At 56.2% G+C, this 22,635-nt stretch overlaps 1 protein-coding gene and 1 long non-coding RNA gene across 23 annotated transcripts in view; one reads left to right on the top strand and one right to left on the bottom strand.

Annotated features, from left to right (window-relative positions):
- Positions 1-22,635, top strand: part of BIN1 (bridging integrator 1) — a 52,742-nt gene that overhangs the window by 13,721 nt on the left and 16,386 nt on the right. For 10 of the 22 annotated variants that reach the window (XM_035702178.2, XM_025436018.3, XM_025436022.3 and 7 more), the window contains exons 2-6: positions 14,121-14,201; positions 17,772-17,826; positions 18,057-18,151; positions 18,537-18,632; positions 19,542-19,649. In XM_035702178.2, coding sequence (XP_035558071.1) covers positions 14,121-14,201; positions 17,772-17,826; positions 18,057-18,151; positions 18,537-18,632; positions 19,542-19,649 — 435 coding nt within the window. Of the gene's footprint in view, positions 1-7,381; positions 7,461-8,644; positions 8,714-11,512; positions 11,561-14,120; positions 14,202-17,771; positions 17,827-18,056; positions 18,152-18,536; positions 18,633-19,541; positions 19,650-20,435; positions 20,529-22,635 lie in introns of those variants that run through there. The other 12 variants (XM_025436010.3, XM_025436011.3, XM_025436015.3 and 9 more) reach the window with 7 other exon arrangements.
- On the bottom strand, positions 2,790-18,122 carry LOC118351496 (uncharacterized). The gene is made up of 3 exons (XR_004806997.2): positions 17,987-18,122; positions 10,529-10,733; positions 2,790-5,383 (listed from the first exon to the last, which is right to left on the bottom strand). It is a non-coding gene; the product is annotated as an uncharacterized LOC118351496 (long non-coding RNA).

A 22,635-nucleotide genomic window follows, 5' to 3' on the forward strand; every position in this document is an offset into this window, starting at 1 on the left:
TTTCCTGGGTAAGAAGGCCCCAGGGGAAGAAGGGCAGGTAGGCATGAACTCCTCCCCAGCAGGCATACAAGGTGTTCTGGTGTTTGCTGTGATTTTGGGAGTTTCTGCGACCCTTCCTTGCCCTCACTGTTAACAGCCTTTGGTGGGAGCCTGAATGTGTTATGTGGAGGAGTGTGGGCCAGATCCCTGGGTCCCTCCTTAGGTGGTGAGACAGGGGCTCCAGGGCTGATGTCTGCATGAGGCCTGGGAAGCCCAGAAGGACAGGCCTTAACTGCTCACCTGGTCCTCACCTCCCTCCTTTGATGGTAGAGGTAGGACCCTGAGACCTGAAAAGTGCTGACCTGCCAGGCCTCTGGTGGCCCCACATCATTCCCCTGAGCTGTTCCCGAGCCAGTGAGGCCTCCAGGCCTCTGCTCCTGTGCACTGACCTCCTCTGTCTGCCGAGCTTGGGGGGGAGGTGCCTTCCCCTTCAGTCTGCCCCTCGCCCACCCTCTTTCTCTAACCTCCCCCTCCAGATGCACAGAAAAACAGGATGCAGGATCAGCAGAAGGAAGCCTGGAAAAGCCTGTCCTGGCCCCTGAATATTCATTCCATCTGCCAGAGGCAGACATGTGATGGATGGTGGTCCCACTTATTTCCCCTCCCCCAGCTCTCACTCTCGACCGGATGACCGGGTTACCAGGTGGTCAGATACCCCTTCCCCTCCAGTGCCTTCCCAAATCTCCCCCTGCCTCCACTAGTGAAATGCAGTGGAACTAGCCCTGGTACGCTGGGGAGCACTCAACCAGCTGGTCCTTACCCATTGATCCCCTGTCTGTGAAGTTGGGGGTCCCTGTGGGGTGCCCTTACAGGTCCTGGGGACTTGTGGACAGTCCAGGGCGGAGGCAGGGAGGTGAGCACAGCTCTCAGGCAGATGAGAGCTGGGAGTGAGTGTGGGGGCCGGGACTGCTGGGCTGTGTGTACTTGTCTGCACTTTGTTGGGCCAGACTGGGTGGGAACTATTGAAAGGTGATTGTGGGCATTGACTCCTCTGAGTAACAAAATAACAACGATAGCCAAAATAGTGGTGATACTGTATTTGGAAAAAATATCCCATATCTTATCTCCTTTAAGTACTCTTTGTTTTATTTTTTAAAATATTTGATTTATTTATTCATGAGAGACACACAGAAAGAGGCAGAGACAAAGGCAGAGAGAGAAGCAGGCTCCATGCAGGGAGCCCGATGTGGGACTCAGACCTGGGACTCCAGGATCAGGCGCTGGGCCAAAGGCAGATGCTCAACTACTGAGACACCCAGGTGCCCCTAAGTACTCTTTAATAGTTAACAGTTTCACAGATGTGAACATGGAGGATTCCAGTTGGTGAAACAAATGAATGACCTGTTGGCATAGTTAGGTCCAACTTCTCTGAAAGGAACAGACATATGCAAAGGGGCATCAGTCGGGCAAGTGAGAGTCCCTGTGGCTGGGATGGAGTCAGGGAAGGAAGGCTGCCTGGAAGAGGTGATGTGAAAGGCCAGCGTGGGCTGGCATTATTAAGGAAGTAGGGTTTCCTGGTGGAGACTGTGGATGCTCCAGGCTGGCCTTTCTTGGTCCAAATGGTGGTGGGTTCTGGCAAGGCCTTCATCTTTTCTCCTGGCCCCGGCTGTGTGCCCTGCTGGGCTGTGGGCTGGGCCTGTGCTTTGTTGCTCTTCTACACAGACTGCTCGCCCACTGAGGTAAGGAAGCAGCTAATGAGGGGCCTGTGGGAGGCAACCCACTGGAGGGGCAGATCCCACCCCTCCGTTGATGGCCTCCGTCCTTGAGCCCAGGGCTGAGAATAACACCCACACTTGCATGGAGGAGACAGGTGGGGTGGATAGTGGCTCTGGAGGTGGTTGTGCTGACATCTCGGAACAGGTGGTGTTGGGTGCTGGGCCAAGGGTGAGGGATTGTTCCTGCCCTCTGCAGGCCCCACCCAGCACGACAGGAGGCCCTGTGTTGCTCATACGCCCCTCCTGGGAGCCTTCTCTGGACCTCTTCGTGGAGGGGGCTGTATTCCAGGCTCCATGCCAGGAATGTCAGGGCTCTTGATGGTGGCTGCTGTTCCTAAGAGGAACTGTAGCCTTAGCTGCTGTTTGGTTTCTGCGGGATCTAACATTTCCCCCTCTTAACTAAAAAAGCTGGCCCGGGATCCCTGGGTGGCGCAGTGGTTTGGCGCCTGCCTTTGGCCCAGGGCGCGATCCTGGAGACCCGGGATTGAGTCCCACGTTGGGCTCCCGGTGCATGGAGCCTGCTTCTCCCTCTGCCTGTGTCTCTGCCTCTCTTTCTCTCTCTCTCTCTGTGACTATCATAAATAAATAAAAAAATATTATAAAAATAAAATAAAAAATAAAAATAAAAAAATAAAAAAGCTGGCCGGCAGGGGTAAGGAGGTGGCTTGCAGGGTCCCTGCAGAGCTGTGGGGTGGGGGAGGCTGCTGAGGGGAGTGGCGTGGGTTGCTGTTTGCCGTCCACCACTCACTCAGCCTGAGTGAGTCACCGGGAGTAGGTCCACTCGGTGGCAGGCACCAAGGAAGGCATGTGTGGGTTGGGGGGTGAGAGGGTAGGGCAGGGTGGGGACTGGGTAGGAGAGGCTGCCTGAACTTTCTGGCTTGGGTATAAGGAATTCCAGATCAAGATAGGGGTAAAAGGACAGAAAGGAAACCAGCCAGCTTCTTGTGCTGGGCCCTCTTTACCTACTCGGTCATCCTTCATCCTTAATCCTGCCTTGAGGGAGAGGTCTCGGCTCCATTTTCCTGATGAGGCTCGGGACCCAGGAAGGTGTACACCCTGTCCAGGGTTGCACAGCCGGCCCACTCCCTGAACCTTCTGCCATGGGGCCTCACTGCAGAGAGGCCTGGAGCCGGGACAGGCTCCTCCCACCCTCTCTTCCTCCCTTCCCTTCCCTTTAGCAGCTTGTCCAGACCAGACACTCTGAGCTGGGAGTCCCAGGGCAGGAGACCCAGGAGACCGAGGTGGGGAGATACAGGAGCCTGATGGTGGGGTCGGCCCTGGCTGCTGTGTCTCCACATCCCTCCCTGACGTTTCTGAGCACCTCACCATGACTTACCATGACCCTCAGCTGTCCCTGTCGTGGGTGATGACTGCTCCTTCCCTCTTGTTGCTCAAATTCTGGAGTCTCCTTCGCTTCTCTCTGTCACCGCAGATTCAACCTTCTCACCATTTCCTGCCCTTGCCAAACCACCTTTAGCTCTGCCGGGGTCATTACAGACACTTTTAAATGGGCTCCCTGCTTTACCCTGCTCTTTAGTCTGTCCCCACACAGCAGCCTGGGTGTTCTAATGCTGTGAGTCAGATCAGAGCTCCCCGAGGCTTCCTATTTCATGCACAGCTTCAAAGCCAGGGTGTTTCAGGGTCTCCAGGTAAGCCCCGTGGTCTGGCCCTGGCTGCCAGGGCAGTTTGTGCAGTAGTTAGAGCACATGGCCTCTGGATCCAGCCTTGGGGTTTGGATTCCAACCACCCTGCTGACTGGCTGTGTGACCCTGGGAGATTTTAAATCAGTGCCTCAGTTTCTTTATCTGCAAAGTTGGGATAAAGTACTAGTAATTCCTTTGTGATTTGGGGGGATGGATAGATGAATCATGTGAAGTGCTCAGCACCGGTATTTTAGGACTTCTTCCTCCTTCGCCCCACCCTCTTACCTTCCCTTTGTGCTGGCCTTGCTCTTCCCACCTCAGGGCCTTTGCACTTGCTTGTCCTCTCTCTCCATCAGGTCTCAGATGTCACTTCTCTGAGGTATTTCCTAAGAACGGACCTCCCTTGCCTTACCCAGTCTGTGAACCGCTGTATTTTTGTTTGTTTATTTTTAAACATTTTATTTATTTATTTATGAAATACAGAGAGAGGCAGAGACAGGTGGAGAGAGAAGCAGGCTCCATGCAGGAAGCCTGATGTGGGACTCGATCCTGGCACTCTGGGATTACAACCTGAGCCGAAGGCAGATGCTTAACCGCTGAGCCATCCAGGTGTCCCTGTATTTTTGTTTTAAAGACTTGTATTACCACCAGTCATGCCTCCTCTGTGGAGTGTTGGCTCAGGGATCTTGCTTTGGGGGTGGCTGGCTGGGGGTGGGTGTCCAAGATGAGGTCTCCCCTCCCCCTGCAGCTCTCCCAGCCCCCGGAGTCCAGGGGTAGGGACTCCTCACTGTGGATAGTTTGAGACGGGCAAAATCAAGTGGAAGGTCCTGAGGATGGAGCAGCTTGAGCCCTCCTGGAAAAATTGGTAAAAATTTCCTTTCTCCCACTGGAGTGTGGGTTGGGAGGAGTGGAGGGCTATTTGGGGAGGTCTGGATAGTTAGGTGCTTCTGAGTGTGGGAGAGGGTGGCCGGCCTTGGTCGGGGTGGTTTTGGTCTTTCCAGAAGCCCTCCTACTCACGGGGAAGCCTGATTCTGCTGTGGAAGTCTGATTCTGACTAGGGAGGGCTCAGCCTGGTGGGTGGTCCCTGAGAGGAGGGGAGCCTGCCCCAAGCCTGGGCCCCTCCAGCACTGTCTTGGGGGTCCAGTGCTTCTTTCAGCCTAAACCTCCTTTTGGCTGATGTGGCCCTGAGATCACGGGCTTTCAGCCTCAGTTTCCTTGTCTATGGATCACCTCCCTCTTCCCCTGGGCTTTGGAGACACTTGTAAACCTTTCAGATGTCTTTAGATGAGTGACTGCTGCTGTTTTGTGGCTTCCACGTCACCCCTGCTCCCCCAGCTCAGCTGGGCCCTTCTGGACTCTCCCTAACCCCTACCTCATCCCGATATTCATCTCTGCTGCCTCTGCTCCCCTGGGCTCTGGGTGGTCTTACCCTGGCCTCTGGCCACAGGCTTATCTGCTGAACAGACTGGAATTTCAGGCCTCCTGGGAAGGGAAAGGGTAGGGAGAGGGGGACGGGCTTTCTGGCCTGCAGTCATCTGTGGGGGGAAGCCTTCGCTTCCACCTGGAGAGATGGGTATGGAGGAGGAACAGACCCCCGGCCCCCCACTGTCTCAGGGGTTAGGCTTCCAGCCCTGGGACTGATGGATTGATGGGGGCCACAGAAGCTTCTGCACTCTGACTTTTGACCAGCGAGTCACATTTCAAGGCATTGTGGGCTGATATCGGTGGTGGCCAAGTTTATATATATCCAGTTAAGGATGTAAAAAAGAAAACCAAACATCACTCTTTACTCTCACCAGTGTTTCATAAAGGAAAGGGAAAATCGCTAAAAGAGGAAGGAGATAATTTTAGAGTGACCGTCTCCCAAGCAAGGCCAGTTGGCTTCCTTAGCCAGTCAGCGGATCTTACCAGGAACCCACAGAAAAAGATGATGAGTCTTTGTGGACTGGTATCAGGGGACAGTGACTTCCAGAACACGAGGACTTGCTAAAAAAAAAAAAAAGATCACCAAGTGGGGGTGGGGTGGAGTGAGGAACTTCCTGGGTTGGGAGAGGGGTGTGCGGGGGCTGAGGGGGGAGTAGTGCTCAGCCCAGCCTCAGTTGGCCAGTTGGAACCTTGGAAATGTTTTTTTAGTTTTCTATTTCATTGCAAAAATCTTTGCAAACTTTGCATTCTGCTACACAATCTGTCTTTATATGTTGGTTATGTCACAAAGTGCCTTTTTTTTTTCCTTAGATGGGGGGGAGAGAGAGGGACAAAGGGAGAGGGAGAGAGAGAATCCTAAGCAGGCACCATGCCGCATGGAGCTTAATCTCACAACCCTGAGATCAGGATCTGAGGCGAAATCAAGAGTTGGATGTTTAACCAACTAAGCCAGCCAGGCGCCCCTTCAAACGTGCTTTCTTTACCAGTTAAATTTTTGGAATGCAGCAAGATGGAGTAGCAGCAAAGATTCATCTTTGTAGTAAAACCTCCGTGATGCCTGTGACTGCTGGCTGTCCCCACTCCCTACTGCAGAATTACACGTTGGAGTCCATCAGGTTTACGGGCCTGACTCTGCCACTCATCAGCCGAGTGACCTCTCTGAGCCTCAGAAGATGAGTTCTTTCATCTGTAAAATGAGACGACAGTCCCCACCTCAGGATGTCCTGCTTGTGTGAGCCAGACCGAAGGGGAAGTTTCAGAAGTGGTGGGCCTCCCTCAGGGAGGGTCCTTGGACATGGGTCCCTGGGGTCATGCCTTGGTGTGATCTTGGTGGAGCTCAGGAGGAGGGGCTGTTGCAGTGCGCTTGGCTGGAGCCTTCGGGGACCCTGGCTGGGCTGGGGTCTGGCGGTGAAGGAACCCCTCTTGAGCATGAGGGGGAGCTGGCAGTATTTTTCCCCCGGGAGGAAGGCAGGACGTCAGATGCCAGCCTCTCCTGCCACCACCTCGCAGCCACCCTGTGGAAATAGGGTTCCTAATAGGAGACTGCAGAGAGACCAAGAGAAGGGACCAGGGCCCCTTGGCCAACCTTGTCTTTTGGGAGGAGAAATGTGTGTGTGTGTGTGTGTGTGTGTGTGTGTGTGTGTGTAGGCTCTTCTGTTCTCCCTGAGACCCACCTGCCTGGGGCTGCTGGGCGTTTCCTTGGCTAGAGCCCAGCTCAAGCTCTCAGCTACTGTTGGTTTCCCTTTCTCTGGTTTTCTCTCTGTTTCCCCTTCCTCATTTTGGGTTCTCCTTGCACAGCACCTCCTGGTCTCTGCTCTGCCTTTTGCCTGGCTCTGTGGCCTCCTTGTCTTTCCCGCTGCCTTCCTGCCGTGCGGGGCGGGTGGGGGGTACAGAAGGGTCGTGGGTAGGAGTCCCACCAGGAAGTGTGTGTGAGTGTGTGTACAGACACGAGCATCAGCACGTGAACATGCGGGGATTGGGTGTGCCTCCTGCCTGTGCGTGGCCGTGGCGTGGGGGGCCTTGGTGCTGGGGAGCATTCTTGCCTCCGGAGATGGAATGCTTGCTGTTCCTGGCTCTTGCCCAAGGCTCGTGTTTCAACATTTATCTTTCTTCAAAAGTCTCTGAGCCTTTGGGAAGGCGTAAGGAAAAGCCTGGCACTGCAGGAGGGCGAAGGGCTGCCCTGCTGTGTCTTCTGGACTTGCTTTCTGGGACCCTGGGCTCTGCTCCTAGGCAGGACCTCGTTGGTTTCTCCTGCTGCTGGCCACAGCTGGCTTGGAGCGGGGCCAGACTCCTTCCCAGAGAGGGCAGGCCCCTATTCCTCCCCCTCTCCCCTTGGTCCCTGCCCAACCCAGAGGCATGGCAGCAGCTCTGGGGCCACTGACCAGGGAAAACTGGCCACTGGGAGACCCTGGGCCTTTGGGTGAAGCCCTGCTGCCTGGTCTGAAGGCAGAGCCACCTGATTGCTCAGTGAGCGGGTTCACAGGGCTCTGTGGAAGGAGGGGCAGACTCTTCAGGGCCTGGGTGCCAGCTGAGAAGATGAAGCTACTTCCTTTTGTCCAGGTGCAGGAGCCATACCCTAAGAGTGACACCCAGGAGAAAGGACCCAAGAATCAGGAGCCCTGGATCTAGCCTTGGCCAGGTGACGGGCTATCTCAGCACTCTTTACTTCTGTCTTCTTTCTCATTTAGTGAGAGTACCAGACACCCACTTCAGAAGAAGGGGCCAGGGGAGGAGGGTCCTGGGCCAGGGGCTCAGCCTGCAGCACAGAGGCGAGAGAGGCTCAGCGAGGCTAGTGGGTATCCCAGGTCAGACTCGCTTGTTGGAACCCGTTAACCTCTGCCGCCTCAGCACCCTCAGTGGAGCAGCCCATGGGCAGTGTGGCCTCGGCTGGGATAGAGTGGTGGACCCAGAGGCCTAGCTCATTTGCCACAGCAGATGAGATCTGAGCCACACTTGCTCATGGCCACCACAGAGCCGCAAAGTCCTGGCTTTGCTCCTTCTTGGCCATGAGGCTGAATTGCTTAATGTCTTCAGCCTTACTTTTCTTATCTCTTAAGTGAGGGTAAGAATATGTGGCTCAGGATGTGACCTAAAGATTAAGTGAGATACTCAGGAGAAAGTATACCCGGTAGCCATGAACACATCTCCCCCTAAAGACAACCAGGGCCGCTTGGAGAAATGGCTGGCTCTCGGGGCACAGGCAATGTGGCAGTGAGTGGTGGGCTTGGGGCCCCCCTTCTGTCCTCTCTTGTGGGTGCTGCTGGCGTCCTGCCCATCTCCTGGGTTGCCAGAGGGTCTTAGAATTGTGTGGGAGCAGGCTCAGGCCACTAGCGTCAGAGCCCATCACACAGGTTGAGGGGCCCTGCGGCATAGTAACAGGACGAACAGGGCTCTGCGGTGCCTATAGAGCTCCCTAGCATGGTGGAGAAGGAGGCAGCCAGAGCTGATCTCAGAAAGAAAGCCCCAGGGGGACAGGGAGGGAGCCAGAAACCCAGAGGCCCGTGGGCAGGGTGGAGAGAATCTGCCAAACTGGTATGTCTGCCTTCGGGGAGGGGGCTGCTCTGGCCTTTCCCCTCTTAGTGGGTCTTCCTCGGAACAGGGCCCAGCTGTGTGTGCTGAGCAATCTTTGGGAAAACCTGCCCTGACACCTGCCTGCCCATATGTCTGTCTGTCTGTCTGTCTGCCTGTCCTGCCTGTATGGGAGCCTCTGTGCGAGGTGTGAGGATGTGCATCCTGTTGCTGTGGTCCCACCAACCACAAGCTCTCCTGGGAGGAAGCAGTGAGGTGGCAACACCCAGCCCCCGCCCCCTGGGGTACAGCTCACTTCTCCACCAACCCTGACAGAGGCAGCAACTGGACAGGTGCTGGCAGGAGATGATGAGGAAGGTGAAGGTTTGAGAGTGGGTCTCAGCAGCTGGAGGTTGGGTCCTTGGAGGGGGGCTGGGTGGAGCCCCTCCCCACCTCGTGTGTGTGTGTGTGTGTGTGTGTGTGTGTTGGGGTTCTGGGGATACTTGGATTGAGGTGCGGGTCGTCCTCATCTTGGCTGCTGGCTTTGTGAGATGCTTCTGCTGCAGCCATGACCAGGGGCGCTGTAGCCGTTGGAGGAACCCCCAGCTTTCCTGCCTGGCCCTGAGCTTAGGGACCAGGGCTGATTGGGAACACGGGCCCTGCCTTCCTTGGGCTTCCCTCTTGGGCCCCTTGGCGTCCCTCTTCTCCCTAGCCCAGCCTTGGGTTCTAGAAAGCATTTATTCCTGCCCTGTGCCATGCCATTCAGATGTGAGCGTGTGCCCCCTCAATGCAAGGGAACCCACCGCTCTCTGGAGGAAGGAGGGGTTAGAGCCCCCAGGAGGGGATTGCCGTGAGTTCAGGGCTCTAAGCAGGGCCACCCAGTGTCAGTTCAGTGAGCGAGGGTCTGCAGATGTGCTTATCTACACTTTATCTGCTGGGCTGGCCTGGGTGCTGGGTGAGGGCTACCAGGTGCCCCTCCTCCAGTTTTGGAGATTGGAAGCAGCGAGAAGCTCAGAGTTTACTCCGGACTGTAAAGCCTTAGGCTATGTGTCCTGATTTATCTGTCCTCACCTGCCATCTGTCACATGGAGGTGAAGACACTCACCTGTAGGAGAGAGTGCTTGGTGTCTGTAAATTGCTTTGTTCAGTGCTTGTTGAGAAGTAAGCAATAAACTGCTCCTGGTTCAGAAGACTGGCCCCAAAGGGCCTTCCTGTTGCTTGGGTTGGTGGTCACGCAAGCATGGCTGTGCAGAGGCACATGTGTCTTGCCCCAGGGGGCCATTCGCTGCCTGGGAGGAGGAGAAGTGAGGGTTTGGCAGGACACCCCACGACCCCATGCTGGCGGTGGGAGTGGGATGCTCTGGGCTGTGAGAAAGGTCACAGCAGAGGGGCTGGAAGGGCATCTCCTTCCCCCTGAGCCCCGGTGAGCCTCCTGCCCTGCGCAGCGGGGGGCTGCTGGCCTGGTTCACAGCCCAGGCTCAGTGAGGCTGAACAGTGGATGTTGTCAAAAGGAGGTTTGTTTCTGCCACCAGCTGCAGAACTGTCCTCTCTGCCCTGCCCTGGACTGCCCCTTCGGAGGCATGTCCGCTCCACTGCTATCTGGCTGGGCTGATGAAGTGTTGAGAAGAGGCGGTAGCACTGATGAGGCTTTCTGGTCTGCTGGCCCTTGGGCCGCTGAACTGTCCCCATGCCCTCCCCCTGGGCTAACACCAAGGTGTGGCAGGGCCTGTCCCATCATCAGAAAGGCTCCCTGTGTTTGTTACAAAGGGAGATGTGTGACACCAGAGGGTCTCGGGCTCTCCCCGTACATAACCCTGGACAGACAGTGGGAATCTTGCGGAGCAGGCCTCTCTGGACACCCAGAGTCCCCCTGCTGCTCTCAGGGTCCATGTGTGACCTTGGCATGAGGAAGCCCCACTAACCTTGTGTTGAACGGGTGGAGCACCTGTGCCCCTAAGGCCCATGGCCGTGGCTATGGCTTCCCTCTTGGTGAGTAGAGGACTGAGTGTGTGTGTGTGTGTGTGTGTGTGTGTGTGTGAGAGAGAGACCTAGGTGAAGCCAGTGGGGGCCAGAGAGTAGCCTTGGGGCATCTCCTGGGGATGGGGACAGATGAAGGCAGGGCTGAATAGCTTTTAGGTGGTAGGGACAGGATTGGCCATGGTCTGAGCTCCCCAGTAGCTGGTCATAAAGGCCTCTTACCCAGTGGCTGGGCCGTGGCAGGAGTTCCAGTTCCAGAAGGTAGAAAAACAGAAGCCGGTAGCAGGAGGCTGTGGGATTTTACTGGACCAAATTTCGTCCTGGTCCCTGTCCTGAGGCAGGCACGCCCAGCTTGTTTTTCCCTCTTAGAGCCACTCCCGCAGCACCTTGAGGTCAGGACCCAGGCTGTGTGCCCTCCTTCTGTCATCTATAAAATTGGGGTGGGGACAGTGAAGATTAATGGGGCCAAGGCCAGCATACACTCCCCGGGCCTTTTCTCAAACCTTGGCCGCTGTGGTGGTTGCTGTTTGAGGTGTGGAGAGGGTCAGCAGTTAACCTGAGGTCACGTGGAGCTGGGAGCCTGGCCTACCTTCCCGTGCTGCTCGCTTCCCGGCGTGCTGCCTCTTCAGGCCTGGGACCCAGTGGAGCCAGGCCGCCTTGCCCAAGCCCAGACCTCAGATTAATGTGAGTGCTAGTTCTAACCCTGGTTCTAAGGGGGACATAAGAGGATAAGAGGATACTTAGCCTGAGAGATAGGATGTTTTCTTCCAGGTCTTGACGCTGTCCTCAGAGCTCACGGCCTACATTAGTCAGCAGCCACCAAGAGCACATTGTGTGTCTGCCCTGGACCCAGCCCTGTGCAGGAGCTGAGGTCTCAGACCTCAGGCCGTTCATATGGCTGGGGCAGAGCTAGAGGCAGACCCTTGGGCACATGGTGCAGCAGTGAGGAAAATAGGGCCTGGTCCTAAGTGGGATGGGGTCGGGGAGAGAGAGGGCGGGGGCCAGCTTCACGGAGGTGTAATCTGAGCAAAGTTTTGAAGGAGTTGACTGTGTGCACACTTGCCCATGCGTATATGTCTAGTATGTGTGCATTGTCTTCCGGATGCTGTCAGACTAGACCTGGCATGGGGTTTCGTTGGGGTCGGGCCTGGCTCCCCATTGTGGGAAAGCTGCTGTGAAGGCTTTTTAGGAGATTGTTGTTGCTACTCGAGTATGCCAGGTATGGAGACACATTTCGCAGACACAAGCCTTAAGGTGGGTGCTAATGTTCTCTTTATTTTCCAGACAATGCATTTGAGGCTCAGAGAGAAAGTCCCTTTTCTCAATGGTCTTTTCACTGCCTGACACAGCTCACTGTGGCTGGCCTGAACATCTATCTCCCTGGTGGCTTCAGCTGTCTGGGTGGAGCACAGAGCCCAATTGGGGAACTGAGGTCAGGTGTGCATGTCTGGGTGCAAATCCGGGGGCTTAGAGCCCTCTGGAGCTCTGGTGGCAGGACAGGGATGAGGGACCTTTGGCCAATAGAGTACATCTCCTTGGGGAGAAGAGAGGAAAGGGGTAGACAGGGCCACTTTCCCAGTCCTCCTATCTTGAGGGGTAACCAGGCCTTGACCTTGCTGGGAGCCTCTTGCTCCATCCATTAGCCTCTGTTGACTTCTGGAAGTTCTTTCCCACCTGGTGTTCCATTTCTGTCTTTGGAGGTGGTGGGGCCAAGGGGCTGGCGTCTGATAGGGGTGAGTCACCTACTCAAGCTCAGTGCAGAGTGGGCCAGGCACCCCCACAGCTCCACCCTGTTTCCATGGGACCAGCTGGGTATGGTTGTCGAGGGGGAGGTGTGGGGGCCCGTGGCTGGTGGGAAGTGCTAATTCTCTTGTTCACAGTGGTTTTATTTTGCTCTTCGCCTCTCACCTCAGTGTCAGCCCTTGGCCTGCAAGTGCACTTGCCCAATAAACTGTGTTGTGACCATTATAGCACAAAGTTGTTGGTGGGCTGCTCTCCCACCCCTACCCCTGCTCCTCCTGCCACCCCTCGAGCTATTCGAAATTCCCTGGTAAGGGCAACCCAGGTGGCTCAGTGGTTTAGCACCGCCTTTGGCCTAGGGTGTGATCCTGGAGACCCAGGATCGAGTCCCATGTCAGGCTCGCTGCGTGGAGCCTGCTTCTCCCTCTGCCTGTGTTTCTGCCTCTCTCTCTCTCTCTCTCTGTCTCTCATGAATACATAAATAAAACCTTTATAAAAAAAAAAATTCCCTGGTAGCATACCTCATCTCCCTGGTCTTCTCACCTTTGCTGCATGCTCTCTCTGCCACTTGAGCTGCAACCTCCCCCAGGAAACCTTTCCTGATTGCCCAGGCTGCCTGGGCTCTCCGCCCCAGGCCCCCACAGTGCCATGTGCTTCCCTCTGTCTGGCTGGATCCATGTCTGATTGATGTCTGCTGTCCCAGCAGAGGTGCCCATGGCCGTGTATGGAGAGGGCACTTGGTGAGGTGACCAAATGTACCCCACGCCCAGAGAAGGTTTGAGAGCTGACAGGGCAGGATAGGCCCTCCTAGAGCCAGTCAGGGCTGGGAAGGATCCACCACTTTTCCCTCCACCTGCCACCCCCACCCACTGCCCCCTTTCCTCATTCTTTTTGGGTTTTGGCCACTGCCTCTGCTGAGCACCTCGGTGTCATCCTCCTGCTTCCTGTGGGGTGCTCTAGGTGGGGGATCACTGTCTCCATTTTGGTCTCTGCCACCCTCTCTTCCTGCAAACCCACCCCATGTCTGCCTCAGCTTCCCCTCTCTGCACCCGATCTCTCATCTTTCTCCTTCCCCACCCTCCTACTCCCCTGTTGCCCTCACCCCTCCTTGCCTCCACCTCCTCTCTCTTTCATCATACTTCCTCTCAGGCTTCTGATCCAGCTCCTCCTTCTTCTAGGTCTTTCTCTCTCTTCTGGCCTCAGGGTCTCTCTGTCTCTACCCAACCATCTCCCCACCTGTGCCCTCCTCTCCCGCTCCCCCCACACAGCTGAGAAAGCACAGTTGGGACTAATCAGAGGGAGAGTCCACCCCTGAGATTTCTAGTTGGGAGTAGAGCAGGTGTCCATGAGCCCGTGTGTGTGTGTGTTTGTGTGTGTGCGCGTGTGCGCGCGCGCACGCCAAGAGAGGGCCCAGCATGGTCTGCTGAGCCGTAGAGAAGGAAGCAGGGTGGCTGGAAAAGGTCACATCTGAGAATCTATTCAGATTGCGAGCTGGCTCCTAGTGACACTAAGAGCCTGATCCCTGCCTCCTCTTGGTGCCCTCTGTGTCCTGGGGTGATTACCTCCCAGCTCAGGGCTGCTCTGCTCCTCCCTCTGGTCTTCATGAGTCTTGACCCCAGGAAATGGAGTCATGTAGGGAGGTGGGGCTGTCCCACCTGGCTGCTCTTGTGCTCAGCTCACTTTTTAGCTGCCGGAGTTGGGGTGGAACCCTCAGGGGTGCAATGTGAGATCAACAAGGAGGGGCACTTGACCCTTCAAGCTGTCTTTGGAGCCCCCCCCTCCTGGTTTCAGTTATTGCAGCAAGCCTGACCTGAACTCCTCTGCTTGGCCGATGGGCAAGCCCCATAGACAATGAGGAGGTCTCAAGACTTGATGGACTCGAGGTTGCTTTTGGGGATTACAGCAGCCAGGAGACCTTCTGATGGTCCCAGTGCCCTGGGCTGCATTATCCTGGCTGAGGGCCTCCAGGATCCTGGCTGGGTGGGAGCCATCTGTGGTATTGGTGACTGGGCACTTTTGGTTTGGCCACCCCCTTTCTCATGGTAACACTTCCCTTCTCTTGCTGCCTTGGCAGGTCCTCCAGAAACTGGGGAAGGCGGATGAAACAAAGGATGAGCAGTTTGAACAGTGTGTCCAGAATTTCAACAAGCAGCTGGTGAGTGGGGGTGGCCTTTGGCCTTAGGGAGCTTGTGCAAAATGGAAGTGTGGCTGCCAGGTAGAAAATGTCAAGAGCTGAATTTGTGGAGTAAGCGAGCTGGAAGAAGGGGCTGGTGTGGGCTGGCAAGGTCACAGAAGACTTCCTGGAAGAGGGAGCTCTGGCTCGGGGCATAGACCAAGGGAAATAGGAAGGAGGGCTGGAGGGTAGAGTCAGGGTCTTTGCTGTGCTAGGAGAGGCCCAAATAGGCTCAGACTTGGGGCTGGGAAGGACCAGGTCTTTCCCTACTCCTCATTCATGTCCAAGGCCTCCAAGAGCACTGAAGGGGCCCATGATGCCTCTGCAGCTGGAATGGAACCTGGGGCAGCCAGCTGTCACCGGCTCTCACAGGGGTAGGTTTCATGGCCCTTCCTGGTCCCCCCCAGCACTAGCCTTGGCTCTCCTGCCCTGCACTGAGAAACAGAGCTTGGCCCCCTCAGAGGATCCAGGATGGTGAGCTGTGGGGCAGTGCGAGGGAGGTGTGAGCCAGGCTCTTCCTCCTGGGACATTACTGCTGTTGGCTTGTGTTGCTGATGTGGGCCAGGTCTGATTCTTTCTTGTTCTTAGGGCCTGCCTGCTCAAAGAGGGCATCCCTGGCTATTGAGTGAACATCCTCTGGAATTGACTGCAGCGGGGCAAGAGTCAGCTATAGCCAGAGGGAGTCCATGCGGGAGGGATGTTCCTGCCCCTACACCCACTGGGAAGATGGGGGCTTGGGTCTTCAGACCATGATGTCAGAGGAGGCAGGGAGCACCCTTTGAAGGGATGTAGAGCGAGGATGCGGGGTGCTGGCCAAACCACCTCCGTGGAGTGATACTAAGTGTTGGTATTGGGTTGTGGTATCCTTCCAGACCCCTGAGTCCAGACCAGACTGTGCTCCAGAACTTTAGTTTTCCCCTAGTTGCTCTGCTAGGAGTGTGTTAAAGCCCCAGGAACCTCCAGAGAGTTTTCTTTCGGGCGCCTTATTTGGGTGGGGGTGCCAAGGGAGCCGGCTTGGAGCAAACACACAGCTTCTGTGTTGGCCGCCTGGATGCTGCCCTGCAGGAGGCAGCTGCGTGGGGCAGGGCTATGTCTGATCCTAGGCACTGACTCGGAGTTCGGCTGAGGGGCCCAGCTGCAGTTGGCACAGGAGTGAGGCAGAGCTCTGCGCGGCCCCTTGCTCGTCTGTGTCCAGTGTGCCGGCTCACAGTGTGGCCTTGTTTGGGAGGCACAAGGGGCCCTGGTACGGCCTGAGGCCTGGGCAAGCACAGAAACCCGCCCCACGGGAGACCCGTTCCTCGGGGTGCAGTGTAGACAGGCGCTCAAAGGATGGTGGGGAGGGGAGTGAGATGACGGATGGTTGGCAGGAAGGGAAACCAAGTTTGGAGGATTCTGTGGCATCAGATGAATGTGATAGCATCACATCATGAACATGTTTGAATCCTCATCTCTATCACTGAAAGAGTAGGACAGGCCCTTCCTCATTCCCAGGCCTACACGGTCCACATCCGATCCCTGGTGGAATTCCAGAGAGATCTGGATGCTGTGGATTGGCCTTTGTTTCTTCCTTTAATCTCTAATCAGTAGGCCTTAAACTTTGAAGTTCCTCAGAGTCTGTGTGGTCAGGGTTCTATAGGCTACTCTGTGGTCTGTGGGGATTGAAGGAATTTTGGAGAGGGTTTTTTTTTCCTTTCCGCCACCGCTTGTTTTTTTGTTTTTTTTTTCTTCTTTCTAATTATATATCTCATGCACTGCCCTGAAACCCTCCCTGCACAACACCTCTACTGTCTTCTGGAAGCATTCATCATCATAAACAGGGGCTGTGGGGATTCCCACCAGTTCTACCAGTCTGTGTAACACTGGGCAAGTCCCTGAACGTCTCTGCTCCCTCATTTATCAGGTGAGGACAGTGATGCTAGAGAGATGTGCAGGGAAAGAGCCAGCCCCGGCGGACAGCTGGTGTGTGATGCTCTGAGGACACTGGGAGGGGAGGAGCAGGCCCTGGCTGTGAGGAGGGAGAGTCTGATGATGGGGGGTACAGGAGAGGTTTGAGGGTACCTGGGGTGAGCCTAGAAGGCTGGTGTGTCCCTGCTTGCCCTCAGCTGGAGTGGAGACCGCCTGTCTCCTGCAGAGGCACCAGGCTGGCCAGGAGTGGGACTACGGCTGCTTGCTGGGTCTGTGTCTATCTGGCCCTCCACCAGGGCAAGGGCAAGGGGATCTAAAATAAGGATGTGAGCAACAGTAGGCAGGGAGACACCAGGAGGGTGCTCTTCCCCTGTAGAAGTCAGCTTCTGGCACTGCCATCCTTTGACGTCCAGAAGCCCTCTCTCCTCATGTCCCCCTACTGCCTCACATCACCATCCTCAGCATAAAGCTCATCTCCTGAAACTGGCCTGCAAGGCTAGGGGCCTGGGCTGGCTCACGTGTGCTGTTCCCTGAGCACACATTAGGTTGTGGTCTGCCGTGGGAGTCATTCACCCCAGCTGACAGATGAAGAGAGAGGTTCAGTCTCTTGCTTAGGGTCACATGTCTAGTGAGGGTCAGAGCTAGAGAGCTGGGTCTTCATAACCCCAAAGCCTGTGTGTGCTCTGTCCCCCTCTGCACATGGCTTCTGGAAACTCCAGGGTCTCACCATTGGTGGTCTCATATATCACCTGTTATCTCACCCTATTTACCCCCTCTCTCACCTGGGGCTCAGTTTTCCAATTCCTGCCTTGTATGGTATTGATAACACAGAGGGACTGAGGCTTTGCCCATGGGTCCATCCTTTCTGCTGGTCCTGCTGTCTCAGCAAGTCCCTGGAGCTACCTCCCGAGCTCAGGGCCTTCACCGTTTGGCCCAGTCCCCTGGCCAATCTTTTCTTCCTACATCCAAATCCGCCCTCTTGGCTGGGCCAGTGTCCTGAGAGTTCTGGGCATGCACTCCTCACTTCTCTGCAGCCTGGCTAAGCAATTCCCTTCCACCTTCTGCAGCCTCCTCTGCAGGCCGTCCTCTGTCCCTGGCACGATGCACTGGGAGCCTGCTGGCCTAAGCTTTTGGGGCAGGGTGTTCTAGTCCTGTGTCCTGTGCTCATTGGCCACCTGGTCCGTGGTTGCCTGAGGGCAGACCTGGCGTATGCCCATCCCACTGTACATGTGTGTCATTCAGCCTGCGCCCCCAGTGTGTTATTTAGGGTGTGTGGGGGGCCCACTATTTTCCTACCTTCCTTATAGGGCTGAGAACTGTTCCTGGAAGAGACAGGTGCTGACAATCTCTGGATGAATATCCCTTGGCTCCTGAGGCAGGGATGGTGCTGAGAAGTGTTGGATGCTTAGTACATGTTTGTGGCAAGAGAGGCAGTAGCTGCTGTGCTCTGAGGGGCGCTCTGGGCCAGGCTGTGCCCAGGAGCTGTTGCACATGTCTTGTCTTCTCTAGTCCTGCCAGCGCCCTGATGAGGACAGCTGATCTGTGGTGGCTATTGGGAGCAGCCTGCGTTTGTCCACCTGAGAGTACAGGAAGGACAGGGTCATGTACAAGTAGGCCCTCACCCTGGCCTTGTCTTTCTCTTTGCAGACTGAGGGCACTCGACTACAGAAGGACCTCCGGACCTACCTGGCCTCAGTCAAGGGTAAGGGGCAGGCAGGCTCCTGGGGCAGACCTGGTCTGGGTAGGTGGGCTTCATGGGACACTGAGGGGCCTTTGCCCCACCTAAAGCTGATGGGTGCAGAGCTGGGATGGAGACCAGGGTTTGTGGTGGAGGGTGAACGCTGGCATTGGGGACCACATACCTCCTGGGCCCTCCTGCCCCGTCTTCGTCGCCCATGGCCCTGGCTGCAGCATGGCCCTTCTGCCCCACAGCCATGCACGAAGCCTCCAAGAAACTGAATGAATGTCTGCAGGAGGTGTACGAGCCCGACTGGCCTGGCAGGGATGAAGCAAACAAGATAGCTGAGGTGAGCGTGAGGCAGGTGACCTCCGTCCTTCCCAGAGGACCCTCTGGTCTCAGCTGCTGGCCCATCCTGCCCTGCCTCACCTTCTTGGACAAGCCCATCTGGTTTTTGGGCATTCACAGGCTGTGTGCTCTTGGGCAAGTCCCCTCCCCTTCCTGACCCTACCAACCCTGGGCTTATCTGTTCCTTATAGTTGCCCTGGGAGAGGCTATAGGGCAGGAATTATCACCTCTACTTCACAGCCAAGGAACCTGAGGTTCTGAGAAGCTTCTGTGCTGGGAAGCAGTGGGGCTCAAGTGGACCCCAGGTCTCTGGGGGGAGAGAGCTGGGGACTGGGTGTGGCCCAGTCCCCCCTGGCTGTATACTCATGAGCTCTCACCTCCTTCAGAACAACGACCTCCTCTGGCTGGATTACCACCAGAAGCTGGTGGACCAGGCGCTGTTGACTATGGACACATACCTGGGCCAGTTCCCTGACATCAAGGTGAGAGGCACTCTGTAGATCTGTCCTGTTCTGGCTTGATAGCCTGTGCACTGGAGGTGAAGCAGGGACAGAGGGATGGGGGGGAAGGGGTCAGCCGAGGGCTGGCTCAGGCACTGGCAATTCGTCCCTCCAGGGCTGCTCCCTCTGAGACCAGCCCCCCAGCCTGAGCCTTTCTGAGCAGAGAGCTCTGGGGCCCTGTACCTTTGGGTCTCCAGACTGTAGGAAGAGACCCCATGGTGCATGTATGTCTGCATGGCTGCGTCACTGTGGAGTGACTATAGGGTCATATAAGGTATTTTAAGGGGACGTAAAGCCTAAGCACGTGTGCCTAATGGGTGCCCTCCCCTGCAGCCGATGGGCCCAGGTGCTTCAGACATGGAAGTAGAGGTGTTGAGGCCAGGTGGTGACTGTGATGCTAGTTCTTGTACGCTGGGGGTCTGGCTCAATGCTGCAGTGTGTCCACCCAGTGCAGGTGCCTTGGGCTCCTCAAGATGCCTGATGGGGAGTGCGCAAGGGAGGCTGATGGTGGTAGCCTGGAGAAGAGAAGCCTGGGTCCAGGAGCCGAGGGCCAGGCCAGGGAAGAGGCTTGTCCCATACAAAACTGGCTGGTGGGCACTGGCAAACATGGCTGAGTATTGAAGGAACTGGTTTGGCCTCTGTATAAGAAAGGACTCCTGAGGGCATGGGCTGCCTGGAAGGGGCAAGCTCTTGGCCACCAGACATGTGGGAGCCTGTTTCAAGCATGCATCAGATGCACTTCATGAGCCTGGGTCAGCTGCCCTGGCCCTTCGGCTTTATCCAGTTCCCAGTGCCCACAACCCAGTTTCTCTGAACATCTCGACATCTCGACATCTCAGCCTGGGTGCCAGGCCCTGTTCAGCCCCCCTCTCCCACCTCCCTGTCTTCCAGTCACGCATTGCCAAGCGAGGGCGGAAGCTGGTGGACTATGACAGTGCCCGGCACCATTATGAGTCCCTCCAAACCGCCAAAAAGAAGGATGAAGCCAAGATCGCCAAGGTAAGAGCTGGGGGGCGGGGCTGGGGGAGAGTCTTCAGAGGGGTAGGGACCTTCCTCTTGTGCTGTGCCCACTGTACCCCTTTGCCCTGTGGGTTATCGCTGCTCCCCTGTGGCTGGAATCCTCAAGCCCCTTGCAGGTGGGTGTACTGCTGGTGATGTGCCCAGGTAGCAGAGCGGGGTCGGGGAAAGGCCCCTGTGAGCAGCTGGCTGAAGGCGCACCGCCCACCCGCCCACCCACCCACCGTCTGGTGCTTGCCCTGGGCCCTGGGCCCTCCACCCTGCTCTGCGGCCACTTTCCAGGATGAGAACAGGCCTGGCTTGGGTTTAACGGGAACAGCCCCACCCGACCTGGCATGCTCTGAGTGGAATTCTGTCATGGGATCTGATGTGACCCTGTCTCTGCTGGAACAAGCCAGAGGGCACAGGGCTTGAGCTGGTCACACTGTTCACAGTGAGGGGCCGAGAGTGGATCCCCTCCCCACCCCGCCGTGTGGCAGGACCAAGCTTGCTGAGCCCCACTGTCCCTGCTAACATTCTTGCATTTTGCTTTGCAGTTGGAGTTCACCCCTTCTCTGCCCCTTACCCAGGAATCCCGTTAATCCTCTTAGCCTCAAGGGCCTTACCTGCTGGGGGCTGGCCCCCTGGAGGGGTGACCGGCTTGTCTGTCACTGCATTTGGGACGTTTGGACTTGGACTTGTTTAATATCTGTGTCTCTGTTTCTCTCTCCCCATCTCCCTCCTGTTTCTCCACTCTCCTTTGCCGTGACCTCCTCTCCCCACCCCCAGCCTGTCTCGCTGCTTGAGAAAGCCGCCCCCCAGTGGTGCCAAGGCAAACTGCAGGCTCATCTCGTAGCTCAAACTAACCTGCTCCGAAATCAGGTGACACTGGCATCTAACCTTGCACGTGCTGGCGCCTTCTGGTCTGTTGTCCTGTCCTTGGCGCTGGGCGCCTGTCTTGCGTTGCCCAGGGTGGGGGAGGGCTCAGTCTCTTTCCTGGGTTGGGGGGCAGGGCCGTTTTCAAAGGTCTCTGCTGAGAGAGCTCCTGCTTTGGAAGAGACCCAAGGCCAAATGAGGGGGGCTGAGAGAGCTTGGGGCCCCGGTTAAGCAGGGGTGGGTCCTAGTCTGTTGCTTTGTGCCTGGGTCTCTGGAGCCCTGAGACTCTGAAATCCTAGCCTCTGGGAACACAGGAAAGCCTCCGAGCCGCTTGTCCTCTCAGGAGGGCTCCTGTCCCGACATGTGTTGTCCTTCAGGCCTCATAAAAGCTGTGAGGCTATCCAGAATTTACTGAAGAGACAAACCTGCTCAGAGAGGCAGAATCTTCAGCTCATAGGGACCCTTGTGGGCCCTCGTGGTGCGCTTGGACGGGGAACTGTGGCTGAGCTCTTCCGGCATGGCTGGGATGCTGAGACCTGGGGCCTAGAGGGTCTGCTCTTTGGGAGTTTCATAAAGGGCAGACTATTCACCACAGTGCTTCTAGAGGGCTTCTCAGAGGAGGCTCTTTGTACAAAACTCCTGATTGATCTAATACCCTGGCAATACACTCTTCTCAGCCTTCTGCCCTGGGGATGGGCTGGGTTCTGGGTGAGCAGTGTGGCCAGGGATCACCAGATACACCCTGGGAGAGGTGGCCTCATGGTCTCCAGTGAAGCTGATAGGACTCTAGTACCCCATCATGGCCCTGAGGTAGGGGTGGACAACGGAGCCCTGACCCACAAGGTTGGGTTTCTCTTTGGGCAGCTGCCCCTTTTTCTTCTAGGCCATCTCCTGATTTCATCACCTTCAACCCACATGTGTTGAATGCCTGTGGTAGGGGAGCTCTGGGCTCAGCATGGGCTCACGGCCCAATTTCTTACCTGACTTGCTGCCTGATTTCTTTTAGGCCAAAGTTATGAGCTGACTTTAGAGTCGGTGCAGCCCCACTCTGAGGCTGGGGTGACCCTGGATCTCCAAGGTCTGGGGGAGATGGTCTGCGGGAGGTGAAGGAGGAGCTAGAGACTGGAGCACCAGCCCTGCCTGTAGAGTTCAGGACTTCTGGCTAGAGGATGGGGCCATTGACCCTAAGCTAGGGTTTCTGCATAATTTTCCCTGAAATGGGTTTGGTGAGAGACCAGGTGAAAATTTTTGTTGCCCCTGGGAGACTGTGAAGCTGGTGGGTAATGCCTATGGCTGTTTTCGGACTCCTGAGTTGGATGTGGGTGAGGGATCCTGCTGGGAGGGCCCCACACCCGCACCTCAGGGGAGCCACTAGGGAGGCTAAAGCACATGATCTCATTTTTTGAATGTTGGACTGCAGATGTTTAGCCTTTCGGCCAAATTGGCTTTCCCATTTGGACCCAATTTTTATTGGCATATATCGTCTTTCTGCTCCCACCCTGCCTCGCACCTGGCTGGAAGCTGGGGAGCCTTCTGAGTTCCCATGGGCAGCTGGCTGGCTGTGAGCTGGGGTGTTAGGGTCCTCGCACTGCCCTGCTGGCAGATTTGACTTTGGGGAGAGAGTGTGACCTGGTGAAGCTGTGATCTCTCAAGCTGATCAGCACCACATATCCCCTGGGCTTGTTCTAAACTGCTCTTTGCACTGGTCACAGTCCCCTAAAACCTGCCTGCAGGATCCTGGTGCCCTGGGCATCATAAGCAGTCTGGTTTTGGGCGCTGCTCTATGTGTCCATCAGCATGTAGCCAAGCCACTGGGGCTCCAACAATGGACAGCTCTCCCCCCCCACTTCCTACCACCTCAGGTTCTCCTGAAACAGCCAGAACATGAAGAATGTGATCCAAAGGGAATAATGAACAGACCCTGAGTTCCAGGAAAGCTGAAACCTGAGCTACTCTGTTCTTTGCAGCATTGCTGGGCTCGAGAATCAGGCTTGGCCTATAGCCGTGAGCTGCTATGCCATTGTCACTGTCATTGTCACTGATGTTCATTTGAGGGGTTAGGACCAGCATCACGGGGCAGTGGCTGAATCGCCATTAAGAAGTGGTCTCTGGG

Source organism: Canis lupus, chromosome 19, assembly GCF_003254725.2.
Source record: "Canis lupus dingo isolate Sandy chromosome 19, ASM325472v2, whole genome shotgun sequence".
In the NCBI taxonomy this organism is placed as follows: Eukaryota; Metazoa; Chordata; class Mammalia; order Carnivora; family Canidae; genus Canis; species Canis lupus.